The 26,919-nt window shown below is 39.3% G+C and overlaps 1 protein-coding gene across 4 annotated transcripts; it reads right to left on the bottom strand.

Moving 5' to 3' along the window:
• Positions 1-1,945: 1,945 nt before the first annotated feature.
• Positions 1,946-26,497, bottom strand: LOC117430664 (ubiquitin carboxyl-terminal hydrolase 12-like). Of its 4 annotated transcripts, none has more exons than XM_034050992.3 (9): positions 26,324-26,497; positions 18,942-19,022; positions 16,627-16,700; positions 14,946-15,172; positions 14,149-14,225; positions 13,965-14,048; positions 13,024-13,221; positions 11,824-11,902; positions 1,946-7,592 (listed from the first exon to the last, which is right to left on the bottom strand). In XM_034050992.3, exons 2-9 carry the CDS (start codon positions 18,965-18,967, stop codon positions 7,491-7,493), a joined length of 867 nt encoding a protein of 288 aa, XP_033906883.2. In that variant the 5' UTR covers positions 18,968-19,022; positions 26,324-26,497; the 3' UTR covers positions 1,946-7,490. The 4 variants fall into 4 exon arrangements, with proteins under 4 accessions (XP_033906883.2, XP_033906882.2, XP_058856734.1 ...); XM_034050991.3 differs by having other exon boundaries at positions 16,627-16,840; positions 26,324-26,496; XM_059000751.1 differs by lacking the exon at positions 1,946-7,592 and adding an exon at positions 7,687-8,641 and having other exon boundaries at positions 16,627-16,840; positions 26,324-26,496.
• Between the last annotated feature and the right edge of the window lie 422 nt (positions 26,498-26,919).

Raw genomic sequence — 26,919 nt, 5'->3', positions numbered from 1 at the left:
TTGCTTTATATACTGTAGCACCACAGTAGTTTTTCTCCAGCTTTTATTTTAACTTGGCTGGAGTCACACGGCAGGAGCTCAAGATGATTGAGTGTTATAGATTACAGGACTTCACTTCTAAATTGCTGTGATAGGGTCATTTTTATCTTTCCAGAGATTACAGGCTGTTTTTTTGGCCAATATGGTTGTCAGGCTATTATCTTATAATTGCCTTGAATTTCCCAGGATCTGCAGCTTCTCAAATGAAAAGTCACCTCCCTCCCTCTCCTCCAGGCATCGAGAGGATAAAATCACACGTCACAGGGAGGAAATGATTTCCTGTGAAGTGTAACAAGTGTTATGACTGCTGGCTGAAACATGTTTGTTGTTTCAGCTCAGAAGCAATACAGATTAATGGCAGTGAGATGACCTCCAGGGCACCGGGTTCATAAACAAACATGACGCAGCCAGTCACAGCGCCCCGAGCCAGAGGCAGGGAGTATGCAGAGAAATTTCTACTGCTGTGGCGCCATGTTGGTCTTTCAATGGATTTATGTTTTTGAGTGACCACATTTCGTACAGGAAAAGATATATGCATCATATAAAAAATCTTAAAACAGTCATATAAAACAGTCCTCCACTGGACACATAAATTAGTTTGAACTACAGAGCAGACAGGGATTAGGAGCAGCAGCAATTCATGTATCCCTCTGTGTTTGAAATATTTGCATGACCTATAAGGTATAAAAACAAGCAATGACCAAAAGGCCTTCAACATAAGAAATGGGGGAGCAGTAAGCTGTTGCTCAAGCCTTTTGTCAAAACTCCTTTAAGCACAAAACACACCATTTATTAAGCTTTCTATGATGACCATTGGGAAAGTGCTAAGAAGGGATCCTATTATCTATAAAACAGGTGGTAAACGGGTAGAGTCAAACTACTTGCTCAAACTCTGGAATTCTTCAGAGCATTCCCTTCAGTTTCATTAAGTGTCTGTGTTAATGTGTAATCCCTGGAGAATCTAGGGGCATGGTTGATGATATGTAATTCTGCAGCGTTGTTTCATTCCAGAAGAGTCAAACCATCCCTTTAGTTCACTCGAGACAAAATGGAAAGAAAAAAAAGAAAGTGATTAGTGCTAAAAAAACAAGAACATGTAAACCCTGCCATTGACATTATAGATAGGGTTTGAAGTTTACAGGGTTTATTTTTTTAACTTGTGCCCAAACTATCGTAAAACTTAACTCACCTTTTAGAGGAATGTATTTGGTCTGGTTGAAACAGTGTGAAAGCTGTGGATTGTACAGCTAACGTGACAGCCTTCAATGTCCTGTATTTTTTATTGTACTCAACACTGCCTGACCAAGGGGGTGAGGTGGACCAAGCTGAGAGCATGCAGGTTGGATGTCAATCAAATGGTACAACCCACCTTCTCAGGACAATATTCTAATAAGGTTCATGTCTAATTTACTCATAATCTCGTCCTTCAAACCTTTCTGATCCGATATTAAATCTGCTAACACATGATCCAGGTACTCACCATCTAACCACTCAGTCCAGTACAGTTTAATGTGGCAGATCTCAGAAATAAACACAAAATAGTTCAAGTCATAATTATTGCACTTATGCTACCTAGATAATTCTATGAAACATGTCTTCAAACTTGCGTTTATTTCTCTGTTGTTTGGAGCAATTAAATTGAACTTCCAGACACAGTCTACATTTATCCACAAGAGCAAAAACACCTTTTTAATGGAATCTACCCTTTAATAGTGACACTACTGCAAGACATTTTTCCAGTAATTAACATCTACAAACATCTGCACTCAGGGGCCTGAATTAACCCAAGGTGTATGGCACTGCCATACTGTAGCTGTACTCCGTAGCAGTTATAAAAGCTCCATCATTTTCTATAGGCAACCGACTGCAGCAATAGTTTTCCACGAACAGAGACAGAGACAACAGGTTTTGCCCATAGTTTGCTTTTTATTGAGACAGGTGGGATCCTTTTCAATTCACAACAGGAGTGCTGTACCCCGTAATCTACACCTGTTCCCACATTATAAATCTGTATCAAAAGTGCACTTGCTAATCTGTACATCTGTTCCAACAGTGTATCTCTCAGATCAATCTTGTTTTGTAAAAATGATTCAACCAATTATATAAAGCACATGTGTTTATTAGTGTCCTGAATGAAGATTTCAGTAATTTCTTCCTTAGTGTCACTGTTTTCACCAGCTCAATAATACTGGGGGCAGGGAATCAATGGAAATCATTGGAAATCAATGGTCTGCATTGGCTCTGTACTCTGATTGCTAGCCAGGTTTGGTCTTTAACACATGAAACATATCCTTACTTCACAAGCTGCAACTATATCAAGGTTTTATATACTGTGTGTGTGTGTGTGTGTGTGTGTCTATATATATAAATAACTGTTTTTGCATTTGAACAGCAATACTTATTGGTACATATTAGCCCTTATGAAAGCAAGCATTTTGGTGGGTCAGAAATCTGTATTTACAGGCCAAGTAGCTTCAGTTGATATTTTGTACCTTTTTTTTGTATTATTTCCTTTGCCTTTTTATGATATTTGCAACCGTTCTGAGTAGAGTGCTGTTGCTCAAATATGATTTTTTTTTTTTTTTTGGTGGCATGTTCTGGGAAAGTGCTTTGACCTGGTTTTAAAAGCTCAGCAGTTACCAGAACTTCAAATTTTCACTTCCCTATTCTGATCTCGATGGCTAACAAACAGGAGTGTCTTTTTTACCACCTCAGTGGCGTCACTATAACAACCCAAAATGATCTGATTATGTCAGTTACTGCCGTATCTAACAATTATAATTCAGACTGGTCAGTAAATCAGACTGTGTAAGCATTACCCTCGGTAAACAATGCATTTACTCAGTGAGGGGTCAAACGGAACGAACGCTTCTAAAATCTTTTCAAAACAGCTTCCAGCAGCACTCAGAACCGCCATTAAAAGGTAAGGTTGGTTTGCTGTCGACCCTACTCAATCATGTACTCTGTAGATTATATACACATTTATTACTTACAGTTACAATGAAATAAGCAATATGTACAGCCAGGTTCATGTCTATTCTTGAAGTCAACGTGCTGCCTCGTGGACAAATTCAACTAAACTGATCCTGAGAGACAGACAGCGATGCCCAAAAGTATAAACACACACCTATCTATTGCATGCACAATGCTCCGATTCACATTCATATTATCACCAATCAAATACGATAACTATTGTGTAAAATATTGTAATTTGAAATAAGGAAGCAAAGTAAACATTAAGCAACATTCATTTGTTTCTAAGTTGCTGAAATATACATTTTTCTTCATTAGTTACCCAATTGCTTTTTTGAAAACTAGCACTGTCAAGAAGAAATTTCTTACGCAGTACATACCTATCCACATTTCCCAAGTGGTAATATCAACTTGAATAAGACAAGCATTCTGCACGGTAGAGATCAAAGCGTGTTACTGTGTACAGTATCTTGAGATTGATAATACAAATGTGTACTTTAATTTCTTGTCCTCAACTTCTAATAAAAATTTATTCTTCATTAACACCCTCCCCCCTCATGTAAATGTGGAGGGAGGGTGGAGTCGGGTAACGGCTAACCAACTAGTTTGTTGAACCCTTTTCCAGCACTTCCAATGCAAAGCTACAACAACCTAGCCCTCCCTTGCCCCCCCCTGCCATATGCACAACTAGCTCCCTTCCGGTACTTCATGGACAAATAACCTTAAGAGTTTAGGTTGCTCCTATGTTGAGCTGTTATCCTTTTTCTCTAAATGTGCCTTTCCTTGCTTTGAGTCTGTCTGGGGAATCCAAAGTGCCAGGACTGAACACACTTCCTCATTTCAATTGTGTGACAATGTGACCTTTCCACTTTGCCAGCCTCATCTACTCTCTGTGTCCATATCTGTAGAGTGATGGGGCTGGAGGTCACACTGTCACATTAAGCAAAGGCAAACAAATAACAGAGTTAATGACCATTTGGATGATTGCAAGCACCATACGATTGTAAGGGGAATATACAACAGACATGCAATTGAAACGAAGTGACTTACACTCTAACTATAGCAGACATCGAGAACAGGTCAAAACAGAAAGAAACAATCTAGGAAAAGGGAATTCAAATATAACATTCATGTACGCATTTATTCACAAGCACTGAAAGCTTATTTTTTTCATGTCAGTGAGATGGGTTCAAGAAACCAATCGTTAGGCTCTTTAATTCGATCAAAATACTGATTTTGTTCAGAATACCAACTAGCTTCCAGTTACAGTCTCAGAAACCAAGCTAAACTTTCATTTAATCTATTAATTAAAGCAGGCACAGAGCTTCTTTAGGTATTCTGTTGAATACTGAGGTGACTCCACGTTTGCAATCTCCAAACCCAGTCTCGAGAGCATGGCGCAACACACGGCCGTTCAAGCATTGGTGAGCATGCCCTGACACATCATTCGAACTGCTGGTTGTAACGGCCGTCTCCTGTTGCAGATTTTTTTTTAAGCACAATGGTGATTGTTTTAAATCTACTGGCCATAAATTATAATCAACTAGGGGTTGCGACAAAACTTAACCCCTGCCAAACCGGGCCTTGGTTTCAATCCAAATATTTTCTGTTTCAGGAAGACGTGATTCAGAGTGGCTTTTATTTACATACAAGCGTTTGCAAGTCAACGTTTTGGAAGATTCGACGGAGTACAAGGGGTGGGGAGGGAAGCTTTGATAACTCAATGGTTCTCAGTGATTTAACTACAGAAATATTATAGAAACGATGGAGAGCTTCTTGAAAGTTAATAAATATGAGACACAGAACTAAATTGGTAAGGTGCTGTGTTACCCATGTTTTGCTTGGAAATGGGTAGATCCAGGGAATTACTCACAGACCAAAGATGGGGGACATCTGCCCTAGCTTATGATCCAGTATCATGCTGATCATTTCAAAGAAATCTGCAACAGTATGCAGATCACTTCAACACTAGTGAGAATGTGCAAAAGGTCAAGGCATGTTTACTAATGTTGTAACAGACATTTCTTAAGATTAAAAGAAACAAACATCTTAATAATGTAAAATAAAGACGTCTTCTCCTGATCGGTCTTTAACCTTTTAAAAGGTAGTGAACTGAGCTAAAATCCAGCACCATACAATTCATATACATTCAAGGGAATTTTGATTTTATTGAAATGCTCTAGACCACACATTGTGCTTTAGAACTTTTAAAAAAATCTTATGGAAAAGAAAATCATAATTTATATTCAGAACTGAAAAGGTAGGACAGAAGAAACAGAAATTGATTGAAAGCTGCAGAATTAGCGTTTGGATCCACATGTGGACAAAAGGTTTGTATTGTGTTCATGCAGGTCCCAGGACTGAATCCAATTAACAGATAAAGATTACATTGTGCTGAGATTCCCAAGCCTTTTTATGTAGGAATGAAAATTCTTGGCGACATTCGGGGTAGTTGACTAGCAAATCCATGCAGCTGACATTTCTGCTTTGAAAACTGCGCGGCCCTACCTGTTTTAGGTAGATTCTCAGCTTGTTAATATGAAAGCATGAAAACTACACTTTGAAGCAAAAAGGGTTTTTGTTGTAGTCCACTAGAGGGTGCCAATGTGCTTGATGATATCATTTTTTTACATGTACAACTAGTAGTTATTGTATTGCAAAATCAAATTATAAAATATACTAAATGTACAACCCATAATTGTTATTTTTGAAGTCTATAAAGAAAACATAAGTTCCCTCTTTTAATCTACCTCAAGTGTCTTGTATTGGTCAACTAGTTATCTAGCAAATCGACTACAGTTCTAGAAAAAAGGAAAAAGTCAGTAGATTCTCATAATAAATGTATGGGACAGGTGCATATCCTTATAATGTACAAGTAGATCACAAGAAGAAACAGAGAGGTCTTAAACAGCTGTCTTCACTTCCACACAGGCTTCAATAATAATAATAATAATATTTCACATCTCAAATCTTAACTTATTAAGCAAATAAATGACATGCTGTGCAGGCGACTCACTGGGGAAAGAAAACGAGAAAGGACACATTTCTATACACCTCATCAGAAACCAAACATACAAGAGGAGGAGGCTGAATTTGAAATCTGGGGCACACTCAGTAAACCTCTTGTCATCATTATCATTATCAGAATATAACTTACATATCAAAATTGAACATTTAAATCAATATGCCAAATATAAAACATCCACTTAAAATAACATATTATCACAACTAATCATTTCTTCAAACAGAATGATACAATTTTCAGATTTTTCTCTGATAAAAGTAGCTGAACCAATTATTTTGTACATATAAAAAAATCCAAAAAAAAAATCAGTTTCCTATAGTATGGCTTGATTAAAGCGAGTGTAACTAACAAAACCACTCCATACATTCTCTCTGCAACGAATATCCATTTATTATCTTTATCTCAAATGGGCAGTTTTAAATATTTCAGTAAACATAATCTAATTTTAGAACAGACATCTGGTACTAAACTTGGGTAAAGAAACGTAGGATTTCAAGCTATGCTTTTAGACTTGCACTTCCAGGGTGAATTTCACCTGGATTGTGAAATCATCCCCACCCCTTCACTGGCTGCTTCCCCTATTGACTGTTGAATGTTTTCAGTCTGTAACATGATTTTACCCAGAAAACACTGCTAGGGTCAAATGAGCGAGGAAGTAAAGCAGTACCACGCTTCCTGTAAGGCAAAACAACTGGTACTTCAGTTAACAATCGCTTCTTTCCAAACCGTACACAGGAGACCTATGTAGTGAATGGAAGTGCAAAACTGGGAAGATTTATGGAATAGTTTTGTCAGCCAAAATGACTTCAACTTGAACCACGAAACAGGGCCTAGTGAAAGCCTCTTAATGTGATCACGTTTGTACTTGTTTTGATCACAATATGATCAAGTAATCAGTTTTCATCTCCGATTGATTCAATTATGAGGTATGTTCATTTCTTGGAAGAAATAAGAAAACATAGAAACAAAAATCATTCAATGTACAGCAGCACTTCAGGTTATGCAGAGGATACGGGTTGTATTAACAGTGAAATGTCGGTAATGGTGAATAAAGTTCCTCATTGTGTCAGCACACTATTTTGTGGTTTGCCAAATTCGAACAAATGAGGTATTCTTTTGGGGGGTAAAGCACAACTGATATACACACAAGCTGAGAGACAATTTGATCACAGTAAGTGGTTTAAGCCGTTTCAATAAAATGGGCTAATTTTAACTTGGGAAAATATTTTCAATAACAATATGCAGTTGATTCTTTTAACCAGCAGTTCTAGTAAGTGGCTTTCACTGTACGCATTGAAGAACAGGGATTCTCTCTCAAGCCGTGCGCTGCACTCCACTCCTCTGCTTCTCCGGTTCGGTTCTTCCTGCCAGGCCCCCCCACCATATCTCCTGGCTCTGTGGCTCAGTGGGCCTCCCCCAGTCCCCCGGGAGGACCACACTCTGTTCCTATGGTTTAGTCCCGTGACTGATAAAAGAGGATATATCCTGACTCTGAGTTTTTTGAAATGTCAGACGTGAGCCCATAAAACTCCTCTATGGCTTGAGCGTCTATCTTCTGCAAAGAACCAGAATGATAAAAAACAAACAAAACAAGGCATGGTTAGCAATAAGATGACAGGCACTATGTAAACACTATTTATTTCAAAGAATCATACTGAACACGAACAAGGCATTTTTGGCTAAGCATACGTGGAGTTTGTTTTGTTGAACAGTAGCATTTTAACAAGTGGGAGTGTGCACTGTTTGAAAATGACACAAAACAACTGCAATGATTTGAATATAATTTTAATCAAAATATCAATATTTACATTAACAATCATGGTCTTTATTTAAGCTCATGATTATGTTACGAAGTTCGTATTTTTAAATTCCGGCCCTCATGCAACATCTAAAGTTCCAATACAAATGTTTGTCTAATTTTGGTGTGAAAAGGAAGAACAAACATTTCACCCAGTCATTCTGCACATGCAGTGCAGCACACAGGGATAAGGAATCATTCAATCTGGTGTGATTTGTATCCAGATCAGAGCTGGAGTCCAAACTGTGGCCTAATGATCCAGGGAAGAGTGCAGAACCTGCAGAGTTACAACCACCCTCCAAGGGTCCTTCACATTCCTTACGGAAATTATGAAGGCTGGGGCCATACATCAATCCATCAGTTCACCATAGACAGTCAAGCCCCTACACCACTTAACCTTTGTGAAAGAAGTTTGATAGAGCTTCCCCCCTCAATCTTTGACTACAGATCCACAGTTCATATTGTTGGTTTTGGTGACCATTTTAAAAGGACATCAATACATCAGCTTAGGAAAACAATGCAGTGGTAGTAATAAACTAGGCATTGCCCCAGGGTTACAAACACCACCTCAGTTGATGAGGGATGTTGTAAAGTTTGCATCATGATCTCCTGGGTGCCGAAGGAAGAGGCACAGATTGCCTCTAGTGTGACACTTTTCCCACAAGTCTGCAGGCTCAGATATCCCCTGACAGTTTTCTGGACCTCAGCTGACCCTACATCACTCCGATATAAACTCCTTGCCCCAGAGTGCTTCAGTTCAACAGTTCGATTTCCCAGCCTGGGTCTCCTTGTCATGTCTTGTATAGCTGCAGCCTCAGAGAGGAACAGAGGCTGTTGTTACTCTGACGCCAGTACATTCCCAGCAAGATTTTTTTTTTGTTCTCTAAACATTAGCCAAGTATTAAATGTTTAAAATTATGCATTTACCTTTGACATAGCAGTTACTCATGTGGCTACTTTCAAAGACCCCTATTAGTGCTAATCTAGCATTACTCAATGTTAATTTAGGTAAAGTTATCCCAGATTGGAGCTAATCAGGGTCTGTGAAACTAGCCATTAGTGTTCACACAATATTATCATATGTATTTCTATATTTAGTGTGTTCTATGCACTTTCATGATGGGTGATAATGTTTATGGACATTCCCGATCTGTTCAAGTCCTGATGTTTGAACAGTTATGAAATTAAAAAGCATCTAACATGCCTCAGGGTCACTGTGATCAAGAGGGATTAGCCAAAAATGTACTGCATTCAAATCAACAGTCTTTCGGGTTAACAATCCGTTTTTCGTTTTTTTTTTTTTTAAACTTGTTTTACCTTCTTAACTATTACAGCTTTGGTGTGGTATTTTAACCCCCTACTGCTGAAGTAGCATTTGACTCACAAAGTGGTACAGTAGCAAATACTGTACATTTCCTGGAAGGGGGAAGGGGGTGGTGGTGGTGGTGTTGTGTCCCTTGCAAAAAAAAAAAAACATGCCAATTAATAATCAAATAGTTTGATAAGGCAAGTAACTACAGAATCCTCTGTGGGTGTGTGTGTGCGTGTGCATGCTGTGGTAATGTGGGGGAGGGGTGACAACACCTACTTAAAGCAGAAGAGAAGGTAAGGCAGCCTTCATCATCCTAAACAAGATCAACAAAGAACTGCTTTGGTCAATGAGGAGCAAGGACCCATTATCTTTACAACACAGTTGTAATCCTGCACGTTAAAATGTACACGATTTAAACCAGGTACCACTACCTCTACAAGAGCACGATGGCCTCACTCTCCAGTTTGAGGTTTACATTTAAATCCAGCTTCATCTGTGCGGTACATCTAAATACTTGAGGGGCAGGACAGAGACTGCAGGCATCTTCATGGCCACCACAGTCCCTGGCTTCCGATCCAATTGAGCAAGTTTGGTCTGAACTACAATAGCACATTCAGCGGCCCTCTGACTACTTCTGAGGGGCTGCATGAAATATTAATGACTACAACCCTCAAGACTCCTTCCAACACCTTGTGAAGTCTAGGACACGTTATTTCAAGTCTGTGATGAGAGCAAACGAAATACCAACATGATATTAGGTATTGTTATTAAAACAAACACACTGAGTATTTTCAGTAAGAACCTCGCAGAATATTAGGGAACAATAAAAATAACTATAAAATGTAAACTTTATGTTTTTGTTCATCTAGTTGTGAGTCTGCTAAATGGTTAAAGCAGGCAGTTACTCTAGGAGTCTCCATTACAGTACTGGTAAGAAAACAGTGTGAGTGGCTTTCTGACAGACAGGATGTGAAAGACATGTGTGGCTTGCAGCTAATCTTAGCCCAGCCCGGGTCTCTTTCCCATGGAGCAGGCTGACCCCAAGCACTCCTCGTTCCAGCGGGGTTGGGCCCCTGGGAGCGCTCACACTGCAGGGTCAGACTGCCTTTGCTTTTTTCTTTTGAAACATCATTTCACAGAATTCTCAGGGTTTGCCACAGAAGCCTGTTTGTTGGTCTATTCTTATAACACACAGAACATGAATTCGAAGCAGACCATTTCAGGGCTTTCTTTTTCCGGAATCTCCCGTTTTGTAAGGCAGTCGGCAGTTTGGAAAGCACTGAGAAATGTTTGTGGGTGGGTGTGTGTTTTTATGCACGTGTTTCCCTTGTAGAGGTACTTGAAGACATCATACTCGTATGGGTACTCGTTATATGATGCATTTCAAACACTGTTTTTGTTTGGTTTCACAACCCTGACTGGCCTTGGTATGGCAGGATGAGAAAACATTGAATAAAAGCCAAAACAGCGATAAATAATTTAGCTAATAAAAGTAAAAAATATGGATTCTTAAGCATATGCAGCTAGCAATATGTTCTCTGTCCTACAAACTTGTTTTGGAGTGGGATTACATACCCGATTTAGAAATCTGATTGTTTTGCACCCTGGGGGCCTGGCACAGAGAAAGTTGTAAAAACACACCAACGACAAACTGTTACAGCGCAGCCTTCATGATAACTAATGTGATTTTGCTAAACGTCTTGCTTAGCGGCTGAATTCTATTCAGTAAGACTGGCTGTCTACCAAGGAAAGAAAAAAGTTTACTCCCACCCCAGTTTATAAATCAGCTATTATTAACTCCGTCCTCCACGTTTGACTGCAACACTGGCAAAGCATTTTATACGCTTAAACACCCAATACTGTTCTCAAAAGGATGTAACGGTTACAACAAATTGAGGCATGGGCAGGACATTGCTCTTTAGCCGAGTTTGATAGGCACTGAACATCGTAAAATGAAAGTGCTCATATGGCAGTGGGTTAGGGATGTGAGTGCGTGTGTCAGCTTTTTCTACAACAGTCTTGCCATCTAGGCATTACAATGCAAGCAGCATTGAATAGCTACATGCCAGAGAGGCTCTAAATGTGTTTACATGAGAGAAATTTGGTAGTCCCACTGGTAGTTAGTTAGGGAAGTGTGTGTGTCAGCATGTTTCACAAGGAACTTTATCATGGGCAAATCTGTTGCAATCTCAGTTCTTTTAATGTCTAGATCCATCTTGCAAATGCATGCGATTAAAACAATTTCTGAGACTTGAAGCCTCAAGCACACTGTAGCATAGTAAGGGTTATATGGGTGAGTCGGCTAATTCACTAGCCTTTTCATACCTTGCTGGGTTCAAACCCAGCTCAGTAAACTAAGTTGGATTTGTCTCAACTGAGCCCCCAAATATAGGGATCCTTGACCCTTCCAGTCCAGGTCTTTGATCCATTTGTGTCTTTAATTAATTATACTAAACCAATTATCCTCAATTATACCTTAGTTTAACCTACAGGACCGGAATTGCGTACATCTCAAAACGAACTCACAATTTGGCACAACAGTCTCTGCTTGAGAGAGGCCCTGATTGAATAGCAGAGAATTAAGGTGTGGTGCAAGTCTAATATCACGCTAACGAGGGACAGAAGTAATGAGCAGTCTGCTTGATTCATTTTCAGGTACAGACAGCTGGAACTTACCTCGACAATGTCATCATCAAACAGCAGCCAGAACCCATGGCTCTTCACAATTGTGATATAATGGCCACGATTCGGACCACTGCAAACAAATAACATGACAGACATTTGCTTGATTTTTCTAAGTAAAATACACATTTTGCCTTTAATACTAATGTATTCTCACTCTTATTTAAAGCACTGCTAGAGCTCTTAGGCCCTTAGTCGGGCTTAATGCGTACAAACACTATTAAAATAGTCCAGTTACAGTTCCAAGCAGCACAATGGACTGTGGGACTCAATATGACATTATCCCATCATGCACTGTATTTTAAGTTTACAACCCGGCCAATATGGAGCCCTTGCCGACGGAAGACATAGCGCTTCTTAGCATGAACGTTATGGCTTTGTTTCTTACAAACACAAGGTACATTTTATCATAATGTGTGCGTTTCGTTTTGAACTCTGAAGTTCTCCTTGACCGATTTCATCGCTACAGATATCAATGTGCCTTGATTTCGGCATCTGATCACGTCCATAATTCTGACAAACCGCACTACCTGCTGCGGTCTAATTTAGAACCAGACTCGAGACCAACCCCTGAGGTGGTCTCAAGTACGGTATTAAACGCTGCATAGTGTGGATGCTAACCGTATTTAGCACTTTTATGCCTGTTTAAAGGCAAGTAATACGGTTTAAAGGCAGTGTGGACAGGGCCCAAGAATTATGTCTAAGTTTGGTATATCAGAGTGTAACCATTAATCTGCCCTCATAAAATAATACATTTGTTCTACATCAGTAAGAAACACCTCCACCAAATGTAGTGTATTTCTTATATCCACTAGGGGCAGCGTGCTGCAGGGGGACAGGTTAATGGTTACACTCTGGTGTACCAGATGTAGAGTTCAGCCATGATTATGGAGTGCTATAATAAAGACACAGAGTGCTTTAAACCTTTAAAAAAGTCACTAGTATTAGAAATCAGCAACAGATACAAAGTGTATCTAAAGATCAAGAATACATTCGTTACAATAACTCATATTTCATACCCGTACCAAACTGCCATAAAGCATTTGCTTTACCAGCTAAATCGGCATGTAAGCTATACAGCTCTTTAAGTGACTTTGTCTTTATTTCCTGATTAGAAAGCAGACTTATACACCTAATTGTGCAGCACTTGCCCCAATGGCTTCAGTGCCTGTTGTAATTTTGTCACTCCCCTACCTGCCACAGTGCACGACGACAGCCACCAGATCGTACATGCGGTCGGGGTTGGTGGCGTCTCCGGAGGTGTTGAAGAGTCTCAGCTCCAGGGGGAAGACCACGCGATAGGACAGTTTGGTGTAGCGGTGCAGCTGATCCATGTATTTGAACCTTTTCAAGTGCAGCGCCAGGATCATGGGCAGCTTCTTCACTCTCATTCTTAACAGAGAACAAAAATAAAAATATTCATTTCAGGACACTTCTATCTTGAAAATAGAAACACGAGCAGAAACACGAGCAATCCATTTAAGCACCTCCTCGTGCGGGACTGAAAACGCCTCACAGGCTTCAGCAGGAAAGCCTCAGGCACACAGGGCTTACTTACAGAATACGCTTTAAAACAAAACTACAAACAAAGGCTACTGTGAAGGCTCGCTCCTATACTTAAACGTGGGACCTATAATTAAACAAACCGACTCTGGTTATACACACGGTCGGCTGTGGTTTTGGCATCATCTTCCGAAACACCGATCCCCGTTAGACACACAGTGATCGGAGGATTGTGGTAGCGTGGACAATGTCAGTCCTTTGGTTTATGGCAGTCCCAAGGCGTGTCAGCTGCCCCTTTAAATAAGACGCTTCACAGGAACACACCCGTCTGCTGGATAGGGATCTGTAGCTGACCAATCACCAGCTGCTTTTCCCTGCAACCAAACACAGCAGGTAGGATGTCCCAGACAGAGCGTCCAGTTCTCTATAAGTAGTATTTACAAACACAAACGAAAATAAACAAAACATGCTTTTCATGGGCCTCACCCGTGCCACAGGGACCAATTACAATGTTAATAAAGCAAATAGGATTATAAGGCATTGGCCATCACTCCTTTAAAGTCAGATCCAGACTGTTTTCCTCAAAGAACTTACTGCTCCATCCACACACATCTTTCCACAGCTGGCCTCACCTTTTCTGTGCTTCCTGTTTGCTGCGGCACTGCTCACAGTAATACTTGCACTCACTACACAGCGTCTCCGTGTTACTAAAACCCCTGCAGAGGAACAGAGAGAAGACAATTTCATCTGCTGTTCATTTAACCAAGAACTACATTTCATGAAGTATCAAAAATGAAAAGGAATCGCAACACTTGCCTTAAACAGTGGGTTATTGAGGTGTTTTGTTCCACGTCTACTGAAAGGTCCAGAAAGTCCTCATCTTTGCTACTGACCTATAAACGTATAGGGTGAATGTATATATAAAGGTTAACATGATTTTAGAAGCATCCGATTCATTGAACTGAATGTGAGGCATGTTTGAAGCCCTGGAGATATGCATCCGTACAGTTTACTGTGTTAACCATACCTTCTTATAAAAGGTACTTGCTAAGATTTGGATGACTTTCAATGTCTAAAAATGTGCTGGATATAAATACTGCTGCACTTTAACTCTATATGACTCCTGCTGGCGTTTTCTCCCATGATTGATTTACTTACCCTCTTATTAACATTACTAGGGCAGCTGCTTTTAAAAGTAATAACATAACATTTTAAAATGTAAACTATTGAATGTTTTTTTTTTTTTTTTGGCTTGGATAAACTTTGAGCTGCTTTTTCCATCTGTATGTATGTGTAGAATTATAGTAGTTTTTTTTTTCTTCCTGAAAACAGTGAAAAAAAAACTATATATATATATATATATATATATATATATATAAAGCTAGGAACTAAAGACAGTTGACTGAACAAGGCCTTTGACAAAACACCTTTCTACTTGACAGTTTTTAGTTTTACCTGGAGTGTTTTGAAGGTATGAATACAAAGCCTGACACTCAGAACACATAATCATTCTGAACCGCTTTAAGAGTCAGAGAGCATGAATAACCTTTGAAACAAATCCCTATTAATCCAGGCCCCATTCCTAGGATTTGGTTTCAGCCCCTCCCACTCACCGTTTCACAGTTAAGACAGCGGGTTTCGTTGGTGAGCGTTCCCTGGAAGATCTCGTGTACCCAGGTGAGGTCGGGTTTGTCCCCCTCCTCGCTCTCCACGCTCCCGTTCTGCAGTTTGCCATTCTGCTTCTCCTGCTTCTTCTCCTCTTGCAGTAGATCAGCGATAGTGTTTAGCAGATAGTTGAGGAACTCGTGGGCATCCTGCTGCATGTAGTTATCAAACAGCTCTGGAGAAACACAAGCATTGTCCATGGTTTGTACTGCAAACTCAGCCAATGTGCCATCTGCTATGAGGAGCACGACTCCCAAGAAAGACAATATTCTACCAATGCAACACCTGCTACCTGGATAGTATTTTTTTCTCCATAAAGCTGTGAGGCTGACCATTTTACCAGTTCCTTATCCCGGTAGGATAAAGAATATCTTGACTTATTTGACAATACAACTTTTACTTATTTTTACCTCAGTTACAGCACTGATGAAAATCATAACAAATTGGCCAACATGGTGCTGTGCAATACTACAATTCTGAAAAGCTAGATTAAGACTTCAGTGGACACTGCACGCTTATTTAACTTTTCCACTCGGCTGCTGTTGGTATAGGAAGCCGCTGCTGTGCACTGGGCAGGGTGCTACTGAGGACAGAGCAGTCAAACTCAGTCAGGCTCCAACAACAACCACCTTCACTCGAACTTTCATCTTTTTAGGTTCTGTTTTCAAATTAACACATTTCTTTTTTTTTTATTAAGAAGTTATAAAAAATAATGTCAAAGACTGCACAAAGAACACATTATAAAAGTGAAATTGTATTTATAATTGGTGTGGGTACCACCAGTAATGAGTGAGAAAGATGTGTTTCTGTCACTTAGGATTCTATAGGCAAGCTCAAAATCAGCTAGAAGCAAAGTAAAGGTATAGGCTATTGAGAGCAAGCATTATAACTGATACAGGAGCAACAGAACCCAAACATAGTAAGGGAAATGTAAAAAAAAAATGAAAATGGGGTTCAGCTGTAGGAACTTTGTCTCCTTTTGAAACTTGTGCCTCCGTCTTTTTATAACAAGACTGAACAACTCAATTAAATTAAACACAGGCCACACGCATTTTAGCACCATTTTGCAAGTGAAAGGTATAGACTATTGTGTGTTCCTTTCAGTATTAATGAAGAAGTTAAGGATGAAAAGTAAACAAAAAAAACCTGATGCTTTGAGTCACAGAGAAGAGTGTGGCCAATGCTTACTGATTTGCTTGAGCAATCGTAAACAGGAATGTGTGCGTTTCGACACCCAGTGGGGTGAATTTCGGACATGAGTTAATAGGAGTTAATGTTTCATTACAAAACACTGTGGACATGCATATACATTAGCACAATTGTCAATATATATCTACTGTACATGAGGTAATGCTTTACAGAACTGGTGCACGGCAGGACTTGCTTATTTCTCAGTAGTCTGTAGCTACAGTACGAATACTCTGTATAAAAAGGTTTGACAAAAAATTTGAAACATAGCATGTCACCTACATTTATATAGGATAATACAGAACAACTGCAAACACATAAAACAGGTAGAGATTGAAGTGCAGACGGATTCAGAGGCATGGATTCCAATGAACCAGACCGCATTTAAACTGTCCATTTGTTTTTCAGATTCAAAATAATCAATTACAAAATGGAGCTTACCATTCTCCTTCCTCAGTCTGGAGATGAACTTCTTGGGTGGGATGACTCCCACCTTCTTCTTCTGTGTGGCGATGCTGTTGAAGAGGTCAGACAGGCAGGTCAGCAGGCTTTCCTTCTTCCTGGGCTGGACCTTGTATGCCAGAACTTTTTCCCGAAAGGGTCGACAGAAGTAAAGTGCCTGCAATACCGAGTTGCAGTAGCAGGTGTTGCCAAACTAGTTATATATATAAAAGAAAAGCAATGAAACATTATCCATAACTTAAATACTGAATAGTGATACAATTAGAAATAAAGAAACTTAATAAATTCAATGACAAGGTTTTGACTAGAGGCCTTTTTCAATTACCCCACTGTGCCAAAAACAGAACCTGCTTGAGTAGCAAACCTGAGAGATTCAGACTCCCCATGTTTTTTCCTGTACTTTAGTATTTGTTTATTTAGCCCAGTTTTAAACATACGCTTCCTTCAAGTTTTGGGGATAATGAAGGCGGCAGAATGACTGGAAGTGGGTTATTTGTTCTCGTTTTCACCCACACCCCTTGCTCCCTTCACCCTCTGAAATGCTTACTGTGAGACATATGCCGAGAATAAAAGTGAAACAAAAGTTCTTATGTTTCCATTTGCAATGCAATGGAAACATCACCACAGCACAGATATAAAAATAGTCTGCTGATGTTTTATTTGACTTTATGGAGATATCATTGGCACTGCACTGAGGAAAATCTTAAATTAACTAGGAAGATATTTAATAAACAATCTAAACAAACTCCCAGGCCCTAACTAACAGGAATGCATTTACATAAATTGTGTGAGAAAATCTTCAAATTAGTATCTGTCAACCTTACCTAATATTTAAATACAATTCTGCAGATTGACAGATAACCTGGTGTGCTTTCTCTTATGCCTTACTGCTGGTATAACTAAAGCTGCTGCTCATAAATTGTGAAAAATACCTTCCTGAAAAATGTTTGTTTTGCGGCTTGCCGCTTATGGAGCATAGGGTTCATATCAACATTACATAAAAGAGATTTACAAACCTGCAATATAAAAATTCCACTTATGAAGATATGATAAAAAAAAAAATACTCTTCTGTTGATGGTAACCCTCACTTACTGCACTGGTCTAAAAGTACTACAAATCAGCACTGATGGCCAAAAACTTACTTTGATAATAAGCCATTTCTGCAATTTCAAAATAAACGTTTTACCCCTACCCAGAAGAGGTGTCAGTACATATTGAATGTGTTATGGTAACTTGAGCCACAGATTGAACAGCAAAAAATAGGTGGCCTTTGCAGAACAAAGACCTGCCCAGACCCCCTACCCCCTGCTATTTGAAGTATTAACTACATCCCTGACTGTACAGTAGTTACTGCAGTAACGGGGTGTGTTAATAAAATCATTACTCAAGTACTTTCATAAATGTTTGTTGAAAGATGGAGCTCATATTTAAAAAATGGTGCAAAGTAGGAACATTGTACAGAAACTTTGCAAGATTGCACAACTGAGCCTACATAGCATTCGATACATATAGGGAAAGAAAAGAAAGTTGCAAGAGACAAGTTCACTTCTTCAAATATACCCCATGGTATATCCACGGATGGAAATAAGGCTCCCATTGCAAAGCAGTTTGATCCAGTCCTGGTTTTGCTATGAATTTAATAAGACACATCTGAGCTTGTTATCTAGATACTGTGGCTAATCAAGCTCGTATTAAAACCGTGAATGGGTAAAACTGCTATGCAATAGGAGTCTTATTTCCATTACTGGTACATCCATTAGAAGTGAAACAACTTCCTTTGTAAATATTCCCACAGCAAAGATCCCATCCCACCCTTGTCCATAGTCTTTTGTTAAGCAAGATCCACCCAAGCTCATAAAAAAGGACAGCTGTTTACTGTTGCATTCAAGCACAGCGCTGTCAGGAATAACCTGTGTATGAAGCTGTCAGGACCCTTATCGCAGGTCAGATTTACACTGTCAGCACTACATGGCTCTGTAAGGAGCCGTTGATGAACAGAAAAGTGTTCTTAGGGTTTTGTTTTGCATTGCATCATTACCTTGTTGCTTTTATCAAACGGTACTTCAGTACAAAGCCAAAATCTTTCAGCAGAGCTGTATTTAGGATGAAAAGGATTTCCAAATTGATTTCAGCCAAAGCACACAAACAAGTTACAGACAGACCTGATCAGCAATGCTCTCGATCCAGCACTAATGAAAAGGAGCCGAAACACTGTCACCTGCGTCAAGGACCTTTCTGGCTTAAGGTTCAGAAAACAGAAAAAATAATAAGTAAAAAAAAAAACAAGACTCACGTTGACCAAGCCGAAGTAGTGTTCATTTACAGGGAACTGTTCCGGTCCAATCTCTTTCTCCAAAGCAGAGGCATTGGCGCCCTGATAAAGAAGACAAACATCCATGTTACTGTTACAGTAAAACAAAAAACTACGACAGCATGGGTTTGGGCCAGATATACTGTATCAAGGTCTTTAAACCAAAATGCAATGAAAAAACTCAACTGCAGAGAGATCACCCACTAAATGTATTTAGTCAGGTTTTCCTTTCCTTTGTAGCTTCTTGAACTCATTGCATGAGTTGGCTGCTTGATCACACTGTACAGTATTACTTTGTGAACTTGGCACAGTCGGTAACTGTTTAAACTGATTTACCTTTATTTTTTTTTGCAGGAAGTTAATGTTTATAAATATTTGTAAAGCCTTGATGTCAAGGGTCACATGGACAATGGTGTTGTAATGGTTGGACCAAAAAAAAGAAAAAAGACAAACACTGTCAATATAGGCTGTGAAGCCTGGGCTCATACAGAAGCACCTGTCAATCGAGCTCCTACAGTAACAGGCATTGCTTGCCATGAACTTGTGGTATGTGGCATCTCCACATTGTATCACAGTTGAGTACGCGTCTTTCTTTAACCCTCACATTATGTTCAGAGGCACGCCAGTTATGTTTCGCGTCATACTGACCTGGTGCAATTTCAAGGAAATTGAAACAGCCTTGAATTGATCAAATATGTCTTTGCATAGCTTTTATTATTGTATGTAAATAAGAAATTAATGTAAACTCTCAATATAATAAAATCAAAGATATATTTAATTGTGTCATAATGTCTGATGACCCTTTTATTACACACAGAAACCAAAATTGTAATTGACCTTAATATTTGGAGAAGGAAATTAATGAAGCTTGAGCACTGTGCAGAATTTCAAATATGTAAAATAATAATAATAGTTTTCATGAAGTACCAAATAAAACTATGGTGCATTCATTTTCAATAACATTTCTTTAGAAATGTCCCAATAAAATGTGGATATATACAAAACATAACTTGTGTCCAGGATGAGCTATATCCAGTAAATAACATTCTTCAAATAAGTTATTACTCAAATAACTGCAGAACATTTGTGTCCAGGATGAACGATATGTACAATACTCTCAGGTCCCTCTGGAAATGCAGACACAACTGGAAGTTCACATTGCACAGGACAGTAGACGTATGATGTTTACACAGATAATTTCTGCATTTCACACAGGTAATGTTTGTCTTATTGTCACTGCTTGAAGGGTAAAAGTTGCATCTTGCACATTTTTTGCAAATGCCAGTTGCTGCAGGCAGAGATGCACCGGCTCTTTGAAAATGCTGCGTCGATACAGCTTGCCAGCAAACCACATCAGTACAAAAGGATAAAAGCATTGTATACGGACACATCAGCTATATTGTAGAAGATGACCAGTGGCCAGTGTAGGTTGCTGTCAGTTTATCCAGGTTCTCAACTCCACCTTTGGAGGAACTGTAATCCCATATCACCAGTTGCATTCTTGTGCATTGTCCTCATCACAATAACATCGTTATTTTTTTTTATTTTGGGTAGTATGAAACAACTGCTGTGCTTTATGTAAAAGCACATTTGAAGAGTACACAGTTCGGTTCTCATTTGGAAGCTTGTTTTATCTCACTGTTCCAAGCATGGTCAATTTCTTTTGAGTAACTGAGCACCAAGTCTGTAGGATGTGAAGAAGCTGTCACACATGACATTATGACCATGGAGTCCTCAAGTCATTTCCAACCCTACTCACATCCCCAGATGTCTTTCAGGTGCTTCTCCAGGCAGTTTCCCTGTGTACACTTGCATATCCCATGCCTAGCTGGATTTAGCATCGCAGGATACCCATACTTAGTGGGCTTGTTAGGCATACACTGCCTAAAGGGACAGCATCCTTTGAAAGGGGCCAGACGTACATCCACTGTAACATTTAGTCCTGGGTTTAAAGCAAAGGCAACATTTCTACCCATTTATCCCACACTTCCCTGACCACAGTAATTCATATCTTTCATATTGGTTGGCTCTGGTATTGCAATTATCAAAGTGAATCACCCTAGCAATGACGTGAAATGTTTCCAGTGACATAGTAGCTGGAACTATAGCCCTGCCAGTTTCTGTAGTACACAAACTAGCAGTTGCATCTTATTTGGATCTGTGCACTCCAGCTAATAAAAGAAACCCAATGTCTGCATGCATGCATATAAACGTGATCAGCTTCTTTCCACTTTGCACCACGTACACTCCTGCCTTCCAAGTATTGCATTTTCGGTTGCTGGTGGTATGGGAAGATCAAATGCTGATGCTACATCATGAACGAGAGCAACAGCATTAGGCCCATGAACCATTTTGATGACATTGGATTTTGACAGCCTACCTTGATTCACATGTGAAAATGTTGCCCATGTTATGAAAGACCAAGGGAAATCATTTTATTTTCTTCATGCATACAAAGCTACATACTGTAGATAAATACATTGGGTCATATTAACTGGAGGCATTATGTTTGTATGCAAGATCAGTTTAAACACTTAAGGTCAATGGAAACCAGTGTCGACTCGAAACATAACATTGTAATCGGGCAGGATACATTCATCTCCTTCTCTGAGATTTTTTAAGTACGTCTTGCTGTTTAGCTAATTGATCAGCTTTCTTCTGCAAAAACTTGTGTCGTTTAACAACAATGACACGGATTATCCTCGTCACCAATGTAAGAAAAAACTAAGTTAATATAAGATGGTAACAGCAAGTTTTTTTTTGGTTTGTTTCTTTGAGCTGCAAGTAGGATTAGACATGTTTTCGCTTTGCATCCATTTTAACAACCATTTTCAAAATGTTTGGCGACCCATATTTGGGTCACGACCCCCACTTTGGGAAACTTTGCTATAGCACACATGCCCGACTGTATATTGTAGCCTACTGTATATTGTAAAAATATATTGTAGCCTACTTCAACAAGAACATTAGCCTGCTATATTATATTAAACCAAACCAATAAAAAATAATAACGATCTGGTTCTCAGTTGCCTTTAATTAATTTTGCTGCACGTACTACTACTTTGTATACGATGTAGAATACGTGATTGTAAACATCTAACACTAGTATGTACAATACTCTTTCAAATAAACGTGTTATGATTTTGAATGTGCGGTTCTTAAGGATGGTATCATTGTCATTGCTTGCCCCCCGGCACCTTTCTTTACAAATTAAGCACTCCCCATTATAATAATTACAAATAAATAAAACTTGTGACTTGTTAGTCAGCCAGGCAGTGTTCAACGGGGTACTTTCAGTTCCTTTTTTTCTGCTTGTTTTTCTTGTTCACACGGATGCTGGGACAAAACACTTTTACCCATCCTCTCACAATTGATTTGCATTTGCCAACTTTTAAATCACGAACATCATCCAGTTGTTTAGCCCCAGTTTTGTCTCGATCAATAGCTTTTAATTTTTCTTCTAAGACATTTTTTTTTTTTTTACTGAGAAGTAACCACAGTGTTGAGCTCGAAAGAAAATTCACCCGCCAAATCAAATGTTTAACTTTCTAATAAGGCTAATTCTATTACTGTTATTTTATTTTTCGTCAATTTAATTTCAACTAGAAGCGAACCATGTATTTTTCTAAACGTTGGCCTCACCTACATACATAGTGTTAATTGGTCGCATTTTGTCAGCTAGCCTTTGTACGTGTGGTTTTCATTGGCCGCATTTGGTCAGCTGTGTAAATGGTTTCATTGGGTGGATGGGAAGCGATGTTTGCTGCAGTCAGTGCTTCCATACAGTACATGTCTAGGACTATCATGAATTTGTAGTCTTTAATAATACAAAACAAACAATTGTAATCGCATCTATGGCTAAAGGGGGGGGGGGGGGGGGGGGACGGACTCAAGCCCCCTGAGCCCCCCCCTGGTTGCGCCCCTGTCTGGGAACAATGATTCGCTGCAGTCTTGCAATAAGCAATCAAACAGATGCCCACTGGGAGGTGAGAGGAGGAAAGCAGCACAGAATATGTATTCAAATCTGAGTCAGACCAGCAGCAAGCAATCAATACACTGCAAATAATGGTCTTGTGATGCCACATGTCCTGTCCCCATGGAGGCTACATTTTTCATTAGAACAAAATAACCTGCTTCGGAGCTTCACTGGTGTGTCAAACATATGGCCGCTAATTATTTTAGCTTCAATTAAAATAGCCCCTAATGATTTCCCATTTCCAATTTTAGGGCCTCTGTAACCTAAAAATAATTCAGTTAAAACTATAACAAGCAGACTAGTGTTTTGGCTAATTCCTCCATCAGTGTTGTTAATGTTCATCTACTTTATTTTACAACTTATAATTGTGTATGGAGTTATTCATCATGATGATAATAATAATAATAATAATAATAATAATAATAATAAATTTAGTACTGGGCCATTCCACCCATATGGTGAAACCTAAAGTGTGTGTTGGGGTTCATGAGAAACTGACAGACCTAAATCAAACACTTCTGGACATATTAGCTAAGAAAAATCTAAACAAATCACTGCTGTTTTCTTACTCGCTGTAAAAAATGCACTTTCCTGACAGAAGACCGGGGCAGGATGCACTACAAGGAATGACATGAACACTGTATTGACTACAGCATGCAGGGCCTAAACTCAGAATCATTTGTTGACAGTAAGAAAGCAAGGTGGACACGAACCTGCTACCTTTCATTCCAAGACGACCAGTGAACTTGAGCCTGACCTCCATCTCTTCAACTACTGTAACAGAAGCACCATGTACAGAAGGCAGCTGTGTGTGTGTGTGTGTGTGTGTGTGTGTCACTAACCAAATCGCCAACTGAATCCATTAACACTTTCTAAGAAAGCTGCTGACAAACAAAGTGGCTGGTTCTTTTAGATCAGTTCCAACCCCCATTAAATCAAGACTTTTCCCCCCTCATGCTTCTTTTTCAGTTTCTGATTTTGGCCTCTAAAACAATAAAGCCATAGCGGTGTGCTCACAATCTCTTTACAGTCAAGTCCTGGAATAGTACAGTAAATTACAGGAGGAGCAAAGCAATAAATAATCAAGATACAAAAAATAATTGCTAGCATTGTGATAATCAACCGTTGTCCTACTGTAGCAAACCACTCTCGGCCCCTGCAGCTTTACCATTAGTAACTTCACCTCATATACCTAGTTTCACTAAATTCGCACTAATCGTACCTAATGTTATCTAAGGTTGTCCAGGACTGGTGCTAAGTGGGTTCTATGAAACCAGTCGATAGACTGTAATTGCTGAATAAGCTAGATACAATAGTCCAGTAACAGTTCTTCCTGGTATTAATTAGTCTTTGTGCAATTATTCAAAATGCAACATTTTGAACGTTGTCCTGTATATGACACGTTTATCCCTCTGGGAACAGGTTAAAACCTGAAAGCGTGTGACATTAATCATGGAGAAACGATACAGGCACGGCTACAGGTTTTCATAACAAACCATTCCCACGAAACACAGCAAACAACCCACGCCCACCAGCTATTAATACAGCAGCAGAGCACTCATTTGTGAGCACACCTTGGTGTGAAAATACCTTCCAGTTAATTGCCACATAGCTGGTGATCATTCCCTGAAAGAACTAAAGAGAGACAAACACATTGGCAAGTCACAGTGCAATAGCATACCTGCAGCAAGGAGGTGAAGCCATTGCATTTGCCGAATACTCAACTGTTTATAGTGGCATGTTGATACTGAACCAACTGAAACAGATGAGTCTTAGCTGTTTACAAGCGCCAAAGCAGTTTTTGCATTGAAGTTTGGATCTTCCTCTCCCAAAGGGGAGGAGGGGAGGCCCACAGTCTGCAAGTATCTGGAATGATTCCCTACCACTTGCAAAATCATTTAACTGAATAACGACAGTCATATTAAGTTATGGAGTAGTGGTTAGGGCTTTGGACTCTTGACCGGAGGGTCGTGGGTTCAATCCCAGTGGGGGGACACTGCTGCTGTACCCTTGAGCAAGGTACTTTACAGAGATTGCTCTAGTAAAAACCCAACTGTATAAACGGGTAATTGTATGTAAAAATAATATGAAATAATATATAATGTGATATCTTGTAACAATTGTAAGTCGCCCTGGATAAGGGCGTCTGCCAAGAAATAAATAATAATAATAATAATATTCCAATAGCAGTTCAGCAGTGCAGAAAGCTTACTTTTTGCCAAATTGCATATTTCAAAAACTAGACGATTACATTTTAGATGCTCTGCAAGTTCAGCAAACAGATTGTAAGCCCAGGGGTGATCATAATGCTAAGGGAAGCAGACAGGCAATTTTGCCAGACAAGAGTTTCCTGAACACGTTTTGCAAGCCCAAATGCACTGGAGTTCACTAATTAGGTTACCGTGAGACCTCTGGATGTGAAGCTGCTGTGTTATATTCCAGCTTGTGTCCCTGCTGACTAATAGAACAGGAAATAACCCTGCAACCCTGCAATCACAGCCGAGTGTGCATGACCCTAAATGATGGCATGACGTACAGCACTGTAGTTGGTTTGTCGTTCGGACTTCCTGTTTGGTACTGTCAGTCATGTGGCCTAACTGTAGTTGGACTGACCATTGGAGTGAACAGGAGATACAGCACAGGCAGCAATTTTGTACCAGGAAACAACAGAATCTTATAGCATTGTACTTTAAATATCTACTATTATGAAAAGTAAGCAAACTGCTATAAGAAAATGTATATTAAAAGCTTGGTTGGCACATTTCCATACAGTGCTTTACCCTCTTCACTTGTGTTTTGTATTTAATGTAACATTATACCTATTTCGACTAATTGACCATTTGATTAAACACTGTTTCTTAATGGCATTTTTAAAATAAACAAATGCATTGTGTTAACATTGCAAAAACACCTTTAATAAAACAATTATTCTGACTTAATTTCTTAATCCTAGGCTCCATTTATTTATATATATTTTTAAAATACGCTAAAGAAACCCGCTACTAATATACATACTATTAATAATTTATTAAGCAAATGATGCTTTTAGTTGGTTTATAAATGGGCTGTTTCTTTAAAGCTAAGTTTCAGGAATACAATCAGTCAAAGGGCAAACTAACCTGTTGGTCTTAAGTTCATGATGAATAACCTACAGTAACCTCGAAGACAGAGTTTAGGAACTCTGGGTTTTAATAAAATGTTGTGCCCACGGTTTCTCTTCTCAGTTCATGTTTTGCAGTTCAGCGGTAGGGGCGGGGATACTCCCTGAAAACAATCCGTGCTTGAAACTATAAAAAAAAAAATACCGCAATCTCCAAACTCCTTCAAAACAGACATGCAATCACTAAGAGCTATATTAGAATCGGACGGAATAGAATTAAGGGCTCACCATCGTACAAATCGAGGCGATTTTTCGGACTGTCATCAGTATTTCCATCCGTCTGCCGCCATGTTGGACTGAACCACAAACCAAACTGACAGCCGCAGCGGCCGGAGTTCCGGGTAAACTTGTCCAGCCGGCCCAGGGTTTCCTATAGGGGTGTTACTGGGAAACATATCCGACAAAACATACGGCAGTTAATAGGGCGTTTTCAAAAGGACGGCCATCTTGTATTGAAAACGAGGTTTACACTCACGTTCTCACATCTATCGTGTTTTCACTAAGGAAGGTATCAAAATGTATGTATTGGCTAGTCTTAGTTTGTTTAACCGTACACTGTGGGCTGCAATTCTAGGTTTTTAAACTAGAACTGCAAATAGTTTAACCATAGAGCTGCAGTTTAAAGTGTGTAGGCCTAAGGTTTTACATACTGACCTTGGGAGAGGTTCAACATACAGTACTACTAATAGAGAATACATTCAAGTTAAGGGATAGGGGCATTGAGTGTCAGGCATCTTGAGAAATACCCTTACAGCTCTCTCAAGCATAGACTAACCATTGTGCAAAATTGTGTTGTGGTTTTATGACGTGGTAACAGTGATGTC

This window comes from Acipenser ruthenus, chromosome 26 (genome assembly GCF_902713425.1).
Source record: "Acipenser ruthenus chromosome 26, fAciRut3.2 maternal haplotype, whole genome shotgun sequence".
In the NCBI taxonomy this organism is placed as follows: Eukaryota; Metazoa; Chordata; class Actinopteri; order Acipenseriformes; family Acipenseridae; genus Acipenser; species Acipenser ruthenus.
The sequence above is the reverse complement of the archived record's forward strand: the minus strand, read 5'-3'. Positions and strand labels throughout refer to the sequence as shown.